We start from the raw sequence: 13,592 nt of genomic DNA, 5'->3' as shown, positions 1-13,592 counted from the left end.
CCAGGCCTGACGCCTCTGACAGAGGCCTGGACAGGGGACCTTCATTTCCCCCCATCACTGGTTCTGCCCCCAGCCCAGGCCTGATGCCTCTGGCCCAGGCGTCAGGCCTGGGCAGGGGACCCCCAGATCCCTCCGATTGCTGGCTCTGCCCCTTGCCCAGGCCTGATGCCTTGGGCAAAGGCGTAGACCCCCATCACCCTCCGATCGCCTGATCGGCCCCTTGCCCAGGCCTGACGCCTCCGCCAGAGGTGTCAGGCTTGGACAGGGGACCCCCATCTCCCCCCGATCACTGGCTCTGACGCCCACCCAGGCCTGAGGCCTCTGACCCAGGCATCAGGCCTGGGCAGGGGACCCCCAGCCCCCCGCCCAGGCCTGATGCCTCGGCCAGAGGAGTTGACCCTCATCACCCTCCGATCACCAATCACCGGATCGGCCCCTTGACCAGGCCCGAGGCCTCCGGCAGAGGTGTCAGGCCTGGGCAGGGGACCCCCAGCTCCCCGCAGTTGCAGGCTCCGCCCCTGCCCAGGCCTAACGCCTCTGGCCTAGGCGTCCCGCCCGGGCAACGGGGACCTGCAGTGGCAGCGGGGGGCGCCGTGATCGCGTGGGCTCCGCCCCTCCCTTGCAGGACGCCTCTGGCTGAGGCATCCGGCCCGGGCAGCGGGGACCCGCAGCTGCAGCAGCCCCACGATCGTGGGCTTCGCTTTAGGCCCAGGCAAGGGACCCCTAGCTCCTGGGACTGCCAGCTTCGACCGTGCCCAGCTCCCATCGCTGGCTCCACCCCTACTTCCTGCTATCACTGGCCAGGGTGGAAAAGGTGCCTGATTCTCTGATCATGGCTGGGGGGCAGGGCAAAGGCGGCCCCAGGGCCGCCTTTGCCCTGCCCCCCAGCTCTTAGCTCCCCCCTGGGTTTCCGATCACTGTCAGTGGCAGGGGGCTTCTTCCTGCTTTCCCTTTTGCCTCCCTGCATTGTGCCTACATTTGCAAATTAACCGCCATCTTATTGGCAGTTAACTGCCAATCTTAGTTGGCAGTTAATTTGCATATAGCCCTGATTAGCCAATGAAAAGGGTATCGTCGTACGCCAATTACCATTTTTCTCTTTTATTAGTGTAGATTATGGGTACATGGAGATCCCTTCTGGTCCTTTAAATACAGTTCCTCATGTTGTGACCCAACCATAATATTGTTTTCGTTGCTAGTTCATAACTGTAATGTTGTTATGAATCATAATGTAAATATCTGATATGCAGGATGGTCTTAGGGGACCCCTGTGAAAGGGTCATTCGACTGCCGAAGGGGTCGTAACCCACAGGTTGAGAACCGCTGATGTAGATAGTGAGGGAATCTATAGGAATCCATGAGGAAAGAGAGCATATAGGAATTCTTTGAATCCTTTGCTCAATTTTATTGCCAATGTAAAACTGCTCTTAAAAAAAGTACATTTTGCCCTAACCGGTTTGGTTCAGTGGATAGAGCATCGGCCTGCGGACTGAATGGTCCCAGGTTCAATTCCGGTCAAGGGCATGTACCTTGGTTGGGGGCACAATCCCCAGTAGGGGGCGTGCAGGAGGCAGCTGATCGATGTTTCTCTCTCATTAATGTTTCTAACTCTCTATCCCTCTCCCTTCCTCTCTGTAAAAAAAAACCCAATAAAATATATATATTTTTAAAAAGTACATTTTTTTTAAAGAGATGAGAAATTTTTGAGCTTAAGAATCTCTAATGTAATATAGGCTTTGAAAAATGTATCGCAAGAAATCAGTCATGTGCCTGCTATAACTTACTGCACCAGAAAATTTACATTTAATTTTATCAAACGTAACACAAAATTGACATCCTTATTTCAATATTCAAGATGAGGAAGCGTGGTCTTATGTGTTAAATATCTTGCTCAGAAATCACACAACTATAGGAGGATTCAAACTCGTCTGAGTTTGTAACCTGAGCTCCATTACTACACTATCTGCTCTTTGAATAGAAAGTGCAAAACTGTGGCCTCTGTCTTAACCTACAGACTTTGGGCTACTAACCTCATTTCTGTATATCTATTATTCATTAAATGTTCATGATTTCCATTGTCGGAGATGGCTTATATCATTTCGTTCTTATCACAGTTCTTTGATATAAGTTTTATTAGCTCTTTCCAACCAACTAGAGGTCCGATGCACAAAAATCATGCAAGGGTCTTGGCCCTCTCAGCCCCTCGCAGCCTCAGGTGGGCTTTGCAGCCCCGGCTGCCTCAGCGGGCCCTCGCAGCCCCGGCTTCATCCAGAAGGTCGTCTGGATGGTTGTTCTGCTGTTCGGTCTAATTAGCATATTAGCTCTTTATAATATGGGCTGGTGAAACTGAGTCTGGGAAAGATTAAATTATACGCCCAATCTTGAATTTCGGAACCTATGTTATACAAAGTTCCAGCTCCTTTCATAGTGATACAGTTCTCTCAAGACTTGAAAGTTGCCTGATTTTTCTCATTCATATCTTCATATCCACTTAAAAGGAATAAATCATATAAATCACTAGGAAATTATACTTTTATCTGCCATTTTCTTCAATTTTCATAAATTGTCTCAATATGACAAAAGGGGCATTATGATTTTGGTTTTACAAAATTTATAACTGTAAAATGCATTGAGTACTTGTTATATAACTGAAATTATAGCAGTGAAAACAGATTTTTCTATTCTCATGGAACTTATATCCCAGTGGGAAATTGACATATAATAAAAATATTAGATAATGCTCTGAAGAAAATGAAAGAAAAAAGGGTTAGAGAAGCAATTTTGAACCTTATTCATCTCATGGCACACATAAACTAATTATTAAAATTCTGTGGCACTCCAAAAAATATGTTATATTTTTGCCTATCTGATTCAAAAAAAATAGGTATAATTTTGATTCATTCACATCAGATGGCTACTGTTGCGTTGGCTGTTGTCATTTTTTTATTTGGGAAAAGAGGTCAATGCCCTGACTATATAGTCAGGTACTGCATGTTTTTAAAATTTTTGTGGCACACCAGTTGAAAATCACTGGGTTAAAGGTTGAAGAGAATGTCATCTCTTTTGGACAGTGTAATCAGGGAAAGCCTACCCCAATAGATGACATTAAAGCAGCTAAAAGACAGGTATAATTCTAAAATTTTCAGGTGTAATCAGCTATTATTTTGATAAAAGTTAAGCATATATAACACTTTCACAGGTAAACAAGACACTGTATTATCAATATTCCATGCATACATGTTGATAGTCACCTCATTTGTAGGAAAATTTATATGACATCCAATGGTTCTGTTTTATAAAAGATCAACAAATAATTGTTGCAAAACACCTATGCCTCATTATAAAGGGATCACTCATGCCTTAATCAATGCCTGTTGTATTTTATTTGACACATAATTACTAATAGTTTAGTTACCTATCTGAAGCTTCTTCTGGGAATTTATAAGTAGGAGATATTTTTCTAGAGAGAGGCAGATTAACAGTGATAATTGGCAGGTATCAACCAAAATTTAATAGAAGACATAATAATAAATAAATACCAATTTACAAATTATGAAATGGTGGCAGGTTAGGTCAGGGTAGTTAAGGGTAAAAGAGTAAAGGCATTTTAATAATCCTTGAGAGGACTCAGAATATTAAAGGCCAGCTGTTTCGTAAATAATCACAATTTAGAGTAAACAATAACATATTCAGTGTACTCTGTTCAAAGACAGATGGGCATGTCATATATTTTAGAATAATTAAATATATATCATTTAAAATTGTTTTTTTTAAAATATGCTTTAGCCATCTAGGTATATCACTCTGAGAAATAGCATTCCCTGGACTAGCTGGATTGCTTATTAGATATGGGGCGATTTGAGTAATTTGGGACCAAAAAATTGTATATAGACTTTAACAGCGGACAGCTCAATTTTGAAAATGAAGTGTATTTCAATAAACACTGCTTTATAATTATTCAAAGTGCGTGTATAAACTTTTTGGGACATCCTATATGCTCACATAATTAATGTTATGATTTATTTCTTATATGCTGCATTTGAAGTTATGTTGATGCATCAATCAAGGCATTACAAATTAATATCTTTTCACATCTAATTTCCAGTGCTATTTGAAAGTCCTCTTAGAACCTCCACATATTTCAAATAAAACTACTTACTTCAGGAAAACAGCAAGCTAAATTATTAAGACAGTGTGTTAAAATATATGTTTAAACTGAACATTATAATGATTAAAATTACCTAATCCAATAAAAATTATAGCTGTATGAAAATAAATATATAAGTAAGCAAAAATTCATTACTCTGTAAGTTCTTCTATCTTTTTTTCCACTAGAGTGGGGGGCACATTAGAAACAATGACTTGCATGTCCAGCTGATTGACAACAGAGACCTGAAAGAAGAAAAAAACAGAATTTGTTTGGCTTTTACTCATTAACATTTCTATAATTAGATCATTTTTTATTTCTTCTCTGCTATGCATTTCACACGGTGGTTTTCATTTTTAAATTCAGGAATAAATGATTTTTAGGCATGTAATTTTCATTAGATGTCGGGGCATGTTCAGAATGACAGACCATTTGTTGTTTACTTAGAAGTTACAGAAACTTAAGTGACTTCCACCGTTGTTGATTTTGTGTTTGTTTGCTTTCTTCATTATGAAAGATGTTTTTGTTTGTTTTTTAATTAGGTAGGTTAAGAACACTCAGGAAAACACAAAGACACAGCCTTTATTTTATAAATCTCAAGAGATTATTTAGTCATTGTGACTAAGAATCTGTGATATGACTAGTTAGAATAATTCATTTAATAAAACCATCATATATAGTCTTGCTGTTGTTGTTGTTAATCCTCACCCAAGGATATTTTCCCATTGATTTTTAGAGAGAGTGGAAAGGAGGGGGAGAGATATATATAGAGAAACATCAATGTGAGAGAGACAATGGACTGGTTGCCTCCCACACAGCCCTGACTAGGGTCAGGGATTGAGCCTGCAACTGAGGTGGGTGCCCTTGACCAGAATTGAACCTGGGACCCTTCAGTTCTCAGGATGATGCTCTATCCAATGAGCCAAACTGACTAGGGCAGCATCATATATAGTCTTTATGTCTGCTTTAGCCAACTTTATGTGTAGATAAAGATGAATATACATGTAAACTTACATATGGGGCTAAAATTAATTTTAACAGCTGTTGATAAGTTCATCCTACTCATTTGACATTAATAACATTTTTCCTGTTCTTATTTAGAATAATGGAATAAAAATAGAAGCATTTATTACCTGCTTACAACATACAATTTACTTTTTTCCTCAATACACTACAGGCTTTAACTCATTTAATTCTAACAATCACCATATCAGGTAGTTATGACTATTATTCAGTTATAAATAAGAAAACTAATAAACAAAGAAACATTTAATAACTTGGGACCTGTTAGTGCAGGCTGACTCCAGGACATGTGCTCTTTACTATTACCCAATATTAATATAAAAAATGTAAAGTCAAATCAAATATTTTCTTGCATGCAAATTAGACACTATTAGAATTATGTGTATGTATATGCACCAGGACCATAAACTGAATATACTGGATTAGGCATATTTAGCATCATATATCTGATCATAATTTATACTAGGGAATAATTTTATGCTGCAAGTATTTTCAATACAGGCTCCAAGTTGTCTACGTATAGATGCCCTATCAGGAGCCACAAAATTAGTGTCTTCAAAGACCAGACAGGTAATGTAAATGAGCGAAGTAGCCAAAAGCATGAAATAATAGGGAGAAGTGGAAATGTGACAAATCAGAGTCTACGACTCATCTGAAGAGGTCAACTACTAACTCATCTCTAATGATATGGCCATATGGGAAAACAGGTCCAGATTGGCTGGAAGATTCAGTGTTTTGGGAGAAGAAATCCAAACTACTATGTGAAATAATGCAACTAATTAGCTATCTTTCAAACCATTGTTTGAGCCCAGTAATTCGGGTTCTGCAGTGTATATTAAGCCAGGCACCTATGAGCAAATAGTGAACATTGGCAGTTACAACCTTGCATCCCTAACTCATTATAGGTGTCTGGGACCAAATGTTTACATTTTCCTGCTTATGAATTCACACACACACACACACACACACACACTCATCTAATTTTATTAGAAAGAGATTATCACAGTTTTTGTGCAACATTTTTCTTTTCTTATTGGTCCTGAGTGAAAAAAGAGACAGAAATTACCTAGAAGTATTTTAGTTTTGTTTGTTCATTTATTTGCTTATTTTTGTTTTTGGTAGTATACATGGCAAAAATCTCTAAAAAATATATATATGATACTTGTAAAATTATTTTCTCCTTTCTTTTCTCCCTTCCTTAGTCTGTCCATTCTCCTCTCCTCTTTCTTCTTTATCTTCTTCCCTTCCTATCTCCCCCACCCCTTTCTTTCAACACTGGATCAGACAATGTCAAAAAAAGGGAAAAGAAATTCTGACAAAAAGCAAACGGCCTGGAACAAATAGTAGCCATGGAGTGTTATCTCAACAAGAACAGATTCCTCAACCTCCTTTGTAGTTTGGTGTAACCACATGATGTTCTGACAGATATAAAGTTAGTGAAAAGAAAGAAATTGCTTGAGGATTTTCTGTGTGAACCTTTTCTTCTTTTTCAATTTCTATCCTAATAAAGAAGTCGTAGAAAGGGCAAAATCGTAAGTTGAAGGAAACCGAGTCTCTGTGTTTTCATTTGTAGGAAAGCTGTGGAGAACATCACTCAACCACATACACTCTCATTGCAGTCATATGAGAGAAAAATCACATTTGTTTCTTTAAATTTTTGAAATTTTGGAGTTTTTTAATATGCAGTAACTCTACCATGACAAATACATAGGCATCTATTACATGTGGCTGTCAGGTTTTTAGAATTTCCTCTTATATATGTTCTAAGCTTTTGAAGTTTTTTTTACAAGAAAACTTTTGAAATGCAATCAACTCATGTGCTGGGACCCTATTTGGAAGCAAAATTTCACCTAGCAGATATAAGTAACTCTATTATTTGCCTTTTAAAAATAGTAATTTCTCAGAAAGATAAATTACTGACTCAAAGGGAATTTTCAATTTGTTAATGAGCTTAGGGACTACATTCTGACTGAATCAACAGAATAAATTAAGATTTCAGATCCTCTGGAATATATGTATATTAAGCTTACTATTTAGCTAAAAGATTTTCTGACCTTAATAACCTTTGAAAACATACTTTTGTTATTTTTAAGACAGAAAATTTATAATTCAGATAAAATGTCTTACTGTGTTTAACTCCAAAAGTAGTTGTCTCAGACTTACCTGTTAAAAGTTACATTTAAAATTTTAAATATTTTAAAAGTATTAATATATGATTTATATAGAATGTGTATATGTTGGACTATGAAAATGAAGAATAAGCTATTATAGTTTAAATTCTGATTTTCAAAAAATCCTACATCCCTGAATCTTTGGTTTCTTCCATCATCTATAGAAGAGATAGTTGAATCTTTACCATTACTGTATATTATTTGTTACTTTTTCCAGTATAGCTTCTATGTAAATAGTATCAGAAATACGTTAGTTTGTTATACAAAACCATAAAAAAATCTGCTTATTAAATTACTTAATTTTATTCTTGTGTGTTGGCTACTAATGAAAGATTTTAAAGAAAATATACCTATTATTGTGAAAATTGATTTGTTGCTAGGTATGGTAAAAAAAAAAAAAAGGAAAGAGAAAGTACATTTATGAAGCTTTGAATTCTAAAACAAGAGATTGCCAAGTTACATTATTTCCTAAGTCCTTTTGATTCTTCGTCACAAACCTCTTATCTTCCCTTGCCCTCACCCATTTTCCCCATATACTTCATTTTAGACAGTACTGTTCAATAGAAATAGAATCTGAGTCTCAAATACATATCAGATATGTAATTTTAAATTTTCTGGCACTCAAAGAGGAAAAATAGTGAAATTAATTCAATAGTACATTTAACACAATGTATTTAATATATTATCATTCCAATATGCAATCAACATAAAACAACTTACTAAGGAGACATTTTTTCATGCTAGGACTTTGAAATTCAGTGTGTATTACATACTTACAGTACATCTTAATGTGACCTAGTTACATTTCAAGTGCTGAGAAGCCACACATGGCAAATAGCTAACATATTGGACCTTTAGAGGACCACCATTTCTTGCTTGGAGTGGTCACTGTCCCTTTCACATGTTTCTAGCATAATCTCACTTTTCTTGAAAAACTATGAGATGTTTTAATAGCCTTTTGAGGTATGTGTGTGTTCTTTGATACTATATCATGATGCTACATCTGGAGAAGAAGCATTCTAAGCAGAGCCATTGCCAAAGCTCTAAGTAAGAGCATGTCTGACTGTTTGAATAAATGCAACTTGGCCAATATTATTGGGTTTGAATGAGTAAGAGAGAGAAGAGTAGAAAATGAGGTTCCTGGAGGCCAGAATCAAGGGTCTCATATGTGACTTGAACATTTCTCTGGGTAAATTGGCGTTATATTAAAAGATTTTGAACTAGGAAATAACAGGAGCTGAATTACATTTGAATCACTGGCTGTTATAATTAAACTGGACTGTGGTGTAGGAAGAATAGAAACATGAGGGCAAGTAATGAGTTTGTGCAATGATATAGGTGAAATGTGATAGTGGTTTCAACCAAGTTTAAAGAGTAGAAATGTTGAAAAAATGTGCAGTTAATAATGTATAGTAATAACACTATTTGCTAAGAGATTGAATCAAGAAATTTTAGCTGAAGGAACTCAAAGATAATTTGGGCATCAAGTGAAGTTGGGAAGACTATAAATGAAAGAAATGTGATGAGGAAGTGAATTTCAGTTTAGGAAACATTACACAGATATCTTTATTAGATATTAATGTGTAATTGTTGCAAGTACAAATAGATAGATGAGTCCACTCTTTAGAAATGAGCTTTGGGGTGAAGATACAACTTTAATATGTTTTAGTATATGGATGATATTTTAAAGTTATGAGTCTGGATGAATTTACTGAGTCATGAGTACAAGTAGAAAAGAGAATTAATTAATGTCTGAGCTCTAGGAAATCTCAGTACTAAAGGGTGAGGAGAAGAAATTGAACCAGCAAAGGAACCAAGAAGGAATATTAGTAAACAGTAAGGTAAGAAGTAAAAAGAGAGAATGGTGGCCCAAACGCCTAGTAAAGGTAATAATCATCCAAGTGCTGCTGATGGTTCAAATAAGATGAAGACTGAAATTACCAGTCCATTTAGTAGCAAGAAGCCATTGATGATGTTGACATAATGAGTTTGGATGAATATTGGCACTGACATTATGATTAGAGAGAGTTTGAAAGAGATTAGATGGTGAGAAATTAGTTAACTCTAACAAAGAATGTTTCTGGAAAGAGTAATAGAAATGAGTGGTAGCTTGAAGGAGATGTAGAGTAAGAGGGTTTTATGTTGAACATAAAAAGAAAAAAAGCATGGTTATGGGAATAATCAAATAAAGGGGGGATTGATATTAATGATGAATATAGAAAATGAGAGAGCTGTTGAAACAATGTCCTAGAGTGGGTGAATGGGATTTGAATCTGTTGCACAGGTCAAGGTAATGGTTCCTGATAAATGCATAGAGAATCCATCTAATAATAATAATAATAATAATAATAATAATAATAATAATAATAATAATAATGCAAAGAGTGTCAGTATAAATCCTGGTAGGTAGAAGGATTTAGTGATGGGAGTTGTCAAAGTATCTTTCTAAATGCTTTAATGTTATCTTTCAGGGAAATAAGTTGCCAATTAATTAGGATTGTAAGAAACAAGTTCTTCTAGAAGAGGAGGAGTATGAATGAACCAGGAAATATACAGTGTGGTTATTGAATAAATAAGAGCTCACTTGGGGGATTTCAACATTAATTTAAAGAAAGACTAATTATATAAGTGTACATGTTTTTGCAGTCATACTCAGCATGAGAGAAAGAAGAACGTTGCAATTAAGTACAGTTATGGTTTTGCTAAGTGTATGTGATTTAGGAAGAGAAGGCAAGGAAGTTGAATTTTTATGTGATGGAGTGCTTTTAATAATTGATAATGCACTACAAAACTGGTAAGCAGGAAAGAGAGCACAGGGGGATTAGAGGAAGGGTAAAAATATAGCAGGCTAAATGAATTAAAGGTCCTGGTGAGGACACAGTGCTGGGGCTAGCTGAACACATTCAGTATTATTGCCAGAGAGTGGGAAGTTTGAAATGGAGGAGGTTACAGAGGGGTTGCAGTAATTGGTAATGGCTAAAATAACTCTGGTTGTTATTTTAATAGGGTAGATGGTAAAGCCATTGGAGGAAAGCCATTCAGGGAAATTTTAAGTTCAGGATACTGGAAGATTCATCTATGTGTATAACAAAATTGCCAAAAATTAGGAGAGAAGAATTGTTGGAGATAACTCCGGAGCTAAACTCATTGAAATATGTTGGGGATTGAGCAATGGTTTGGGTGATCACAGCAATAATGTGAGGCAGTGAGTAAGTGACAGAGACACACATGATGAGAATCAAGGTTGGATTCTTGGGAAGAAGGAAAGATCTAGAAGCAGCCATGTGGTGCACTGAGAATTGTACTTTGCCAGTAGGTAGTATGAAGACTGTGGCAAACATATATAGAACAGAATACAAAAGCCATTATTGTGGAAGGCAGCAGGAGTATCCTCAGGGGAGAACCACATTTGCATTAAGCAAGGTTTTATCTAAATTAAAATCTTATCTTCATCCACCCTTACTAAATTTTAAAAAAATGGTTTCTTATTGCTTTTAGGAAAGAGTTCCAATAATTTTAATATTGCTTTCAGCTTTTAGATGAACCAACTACTTCCACCTTCAGCCCTTTCTCTTAGTCACTTTCCGAGTCTCATTCTTCAGACTGAGTGAATATCTATCAGTTATTCAGACCTACCATCACATCTCTTTCTTCTTGGTTTTGGTACATTGTTGTTCTCTCTTCATAAAATATTTATTTCTTTTCATAAAGAATTTTAGATCTTACAAATATTATTTGCTAGGAAGGCATATATATATATATATATATATATATATATATATATATATATATATATATCTCACATTATAAATATAGAACATTATCATTTATTTTAATTTAATTTTTCTCAATATAGTTTGAATAATTTTAAAGGTATACTTCATAATTTCCACATAATAATTTATAGAATCCAAATAAAAATCCCATAAACTTCCTTCAGTTTATGTACATATCATATATATATATATAATCTATATAGTTATATTTTTATGATTTTTGTAATATTTTAATTATGTTTAATATATGAAATTATCACTTAACCTTAAAGCACCACAGTGTGCATATTTTAACAGGAAGAGAAATAGCGTTATTTTACCTAATGTTTACAGATATTAATTTGATTGAAAATCTATATCAACCTTAATATCTTCGATGTCAAAAGCTTCTTGGCTTAGATTGGCCCTTGTTTTTTTATGCAGCTTTACTGTTAAAAATGAGAATGTTGTGGCCTTCACACCCACCACAATCATGGTGATTGATCTTTAGCTAAAAAGAAAAATATTTGATCACTGATTCTGCATAATATGAAGGTTAAACCTGTCCAGAGAATTAAATGAGGAAAGCTATAAAAAAGAAGATGTAATAAGATGTAAGAAGCAAAAAAAAAAAAAAAAAAATTATACTTGATTCTATCTTTAAGGGACAAACATTTCTAATAATTATAATTTATACTAGATTTATCAGAGAAAAGTCCAAATAATTATAGAGATTCTATGGAATGGATGCATTGGTGTTAAATATTTTGAATAAATGCTAATAGCAAACCACCCTTGAGAATAATCTACCACCAAAATTCTAAAGAAAAAGTCAGAATAAAGTGATATTATTGACTGAAACCAAATGTAACTTAGTCAAGGATCATCAATGTCATCAATGGGACTTTTAAACAACAATAAAAAAAATCCATTGAAACATGAACATTCCTTTTGTTTTTTTAATTACGAAAGGCCTAAAAGTAATGTAAATAATACAAATTATTTTACTTTCTACAACACAACTCTGCAAAGCATTTTAAAAATTTGAGTAGCTCCAACCTAATATGTATTAAAAATGAGATCTGCAGACCAAATAGAAATCCAATGCTTGTGACACTGTTGTCAAAAGCATATATAAAAACATATGATGTATTTCCCAAATGTAAAAAAAAACAAAAAACAACCCAACAACTTTAAAGCTATATTTTTTTATATACTAAGCTATAGCTATCAACAACCTGGATAAAGTTAATCACATTTATATTTTAGAAAGCCTATTTCAAATAAATTTAAAAGTTCTATCAGTTGAAAACATTGACCCCAGACTAGTAAGGCATCTGAAGATTTATCTACTTACAAGTACATCTGCTTTGCCACTTAGTCCCTTCCCATAGTCGTCAGTTGCGATGACTTGAAACATGAAGTAGGACCTCCTCATGTTATGGAAGAGCATGGCCGTTTTGATAAGCCCTGTATATGTTTCCACCACAAATCCTTCTTTTCCTTCTTTGATTGGTGGAATTATGAGTCTGTATGCTATGGCACTGTAATTGCCAGTATCTTTATCAGTAGCCTAGGAGGGGAAAAAACACAAGTTATAAATAATCAGGCGAAAAAATTACCCTTATTAAAGGGCTTATTTCTGCTTGTAAGATTGATGTTTCTTGTGTAATAAAAATGCAAAAAAGCCCTCCTGAACGTCTACTTTTCTGGATGCTATTAGATAGATTTACAAACTTTGTGTCCACAGGGCTCAAGGATTGTCATTAGAATAATACCTACTGAACTGTGAATAAAAGGACATAGACACTAACAGAGACCAGTTGATGAATCAGGTTTTTTGATTGGTACGCCAGATGGGTTCAGCTCTGGGCTGAGATCCAAATTGGTTTAAGGGTGGGACTCACTGTTTACCTAACCATTGTCTTGCGTATAGACATAGCATGGGTTTTTGTCTTTTATTTAACCTATTTTTTAAAATGGAAAAAAATTAGCCAAAACCGGTTTGGCTCAGTGGATAGAGCGTTGGCCTGTGGACTGAAAGGTCTCAGGTTCGATTCTGGTCAAGGGCATGTACCTGGGTTGTGGGCACAGCCCCAGTAGGAGATGTGCAGGAGGCAGCTGATGGATGTTTCTCTCTCATTGATGTTTCTAACTCTCAATCTCTCTCCCTTCATCTCTGTAAAAAAATCAATAAAATATATTTTAAAAAAGGGGGGAAAAATAAAGGCACTAAAATACATCCAATGACAATAAGACAAATCAAAGTTCAGAGCTGCTAACCAGTAAGCTCAGAGTTGCTTAAAGAGATTCTAATTAGTTAATGTCATAACATAATTACAGAGGGTTAGAATACTAATCCAACTTAGTTTTTACATTATCCCATACCCTGATTATCCAGATTTTTTTCTGGATTGTAGGTACTTACAATCTACAAGTTAAGGTTTCTTAGCATTGAGAATTGTAATAAGGTAAATTGTTGTTTAGAATATGATT

General features: G+C 35.6%; 1 protein-coding gene across 2 annotated transcripts in view; it reads right to left on the bottom strand.

Annotated features, from left to right (window-relative positions):
* PCDH15 (protocadherin related 15) overlaps positions 1-13,592 on the bottom strand; it is a 681,342-nt gene that overhangs the window by 44,747 nt on the left and 623,003 nt on the right. For both annotated transcript variants that reach the window (XM_059662693.1, XM_059662692.1), the window contains exons 27-28: positions 12,454-12,669; positions 4,304-4,392 (exon numbers count right to left, since the gene is read on the bottom strand). In XM_059662693.1, coding sequence (XP_059518676.1) covers positions 4,304-4,392; positions 12,454-12,669 — 305 coding nt within the window. The remainder of the gene's footprint in view (positions 1-4,303; positions 4,393-12,453; positions 12,670-13,592) is intronic.

Source organism: Myotis daubentonii, chromosome 13 (assembly GCF_963259705.1).
Source record: "Myotis daubentonii chromosome 13, mMyoDau2.1, whole genome shotgun sequence".
NCBI classification, from domain to species: Eukaryota; Metazoa; Chordata; class Mammalia; order Chiroptera; family Vespertilionidae; genus Myotis; species Myotis daubentonii.
This window is presented reverse-complemented; position numbering and strand designations above follow the sequence as displayed.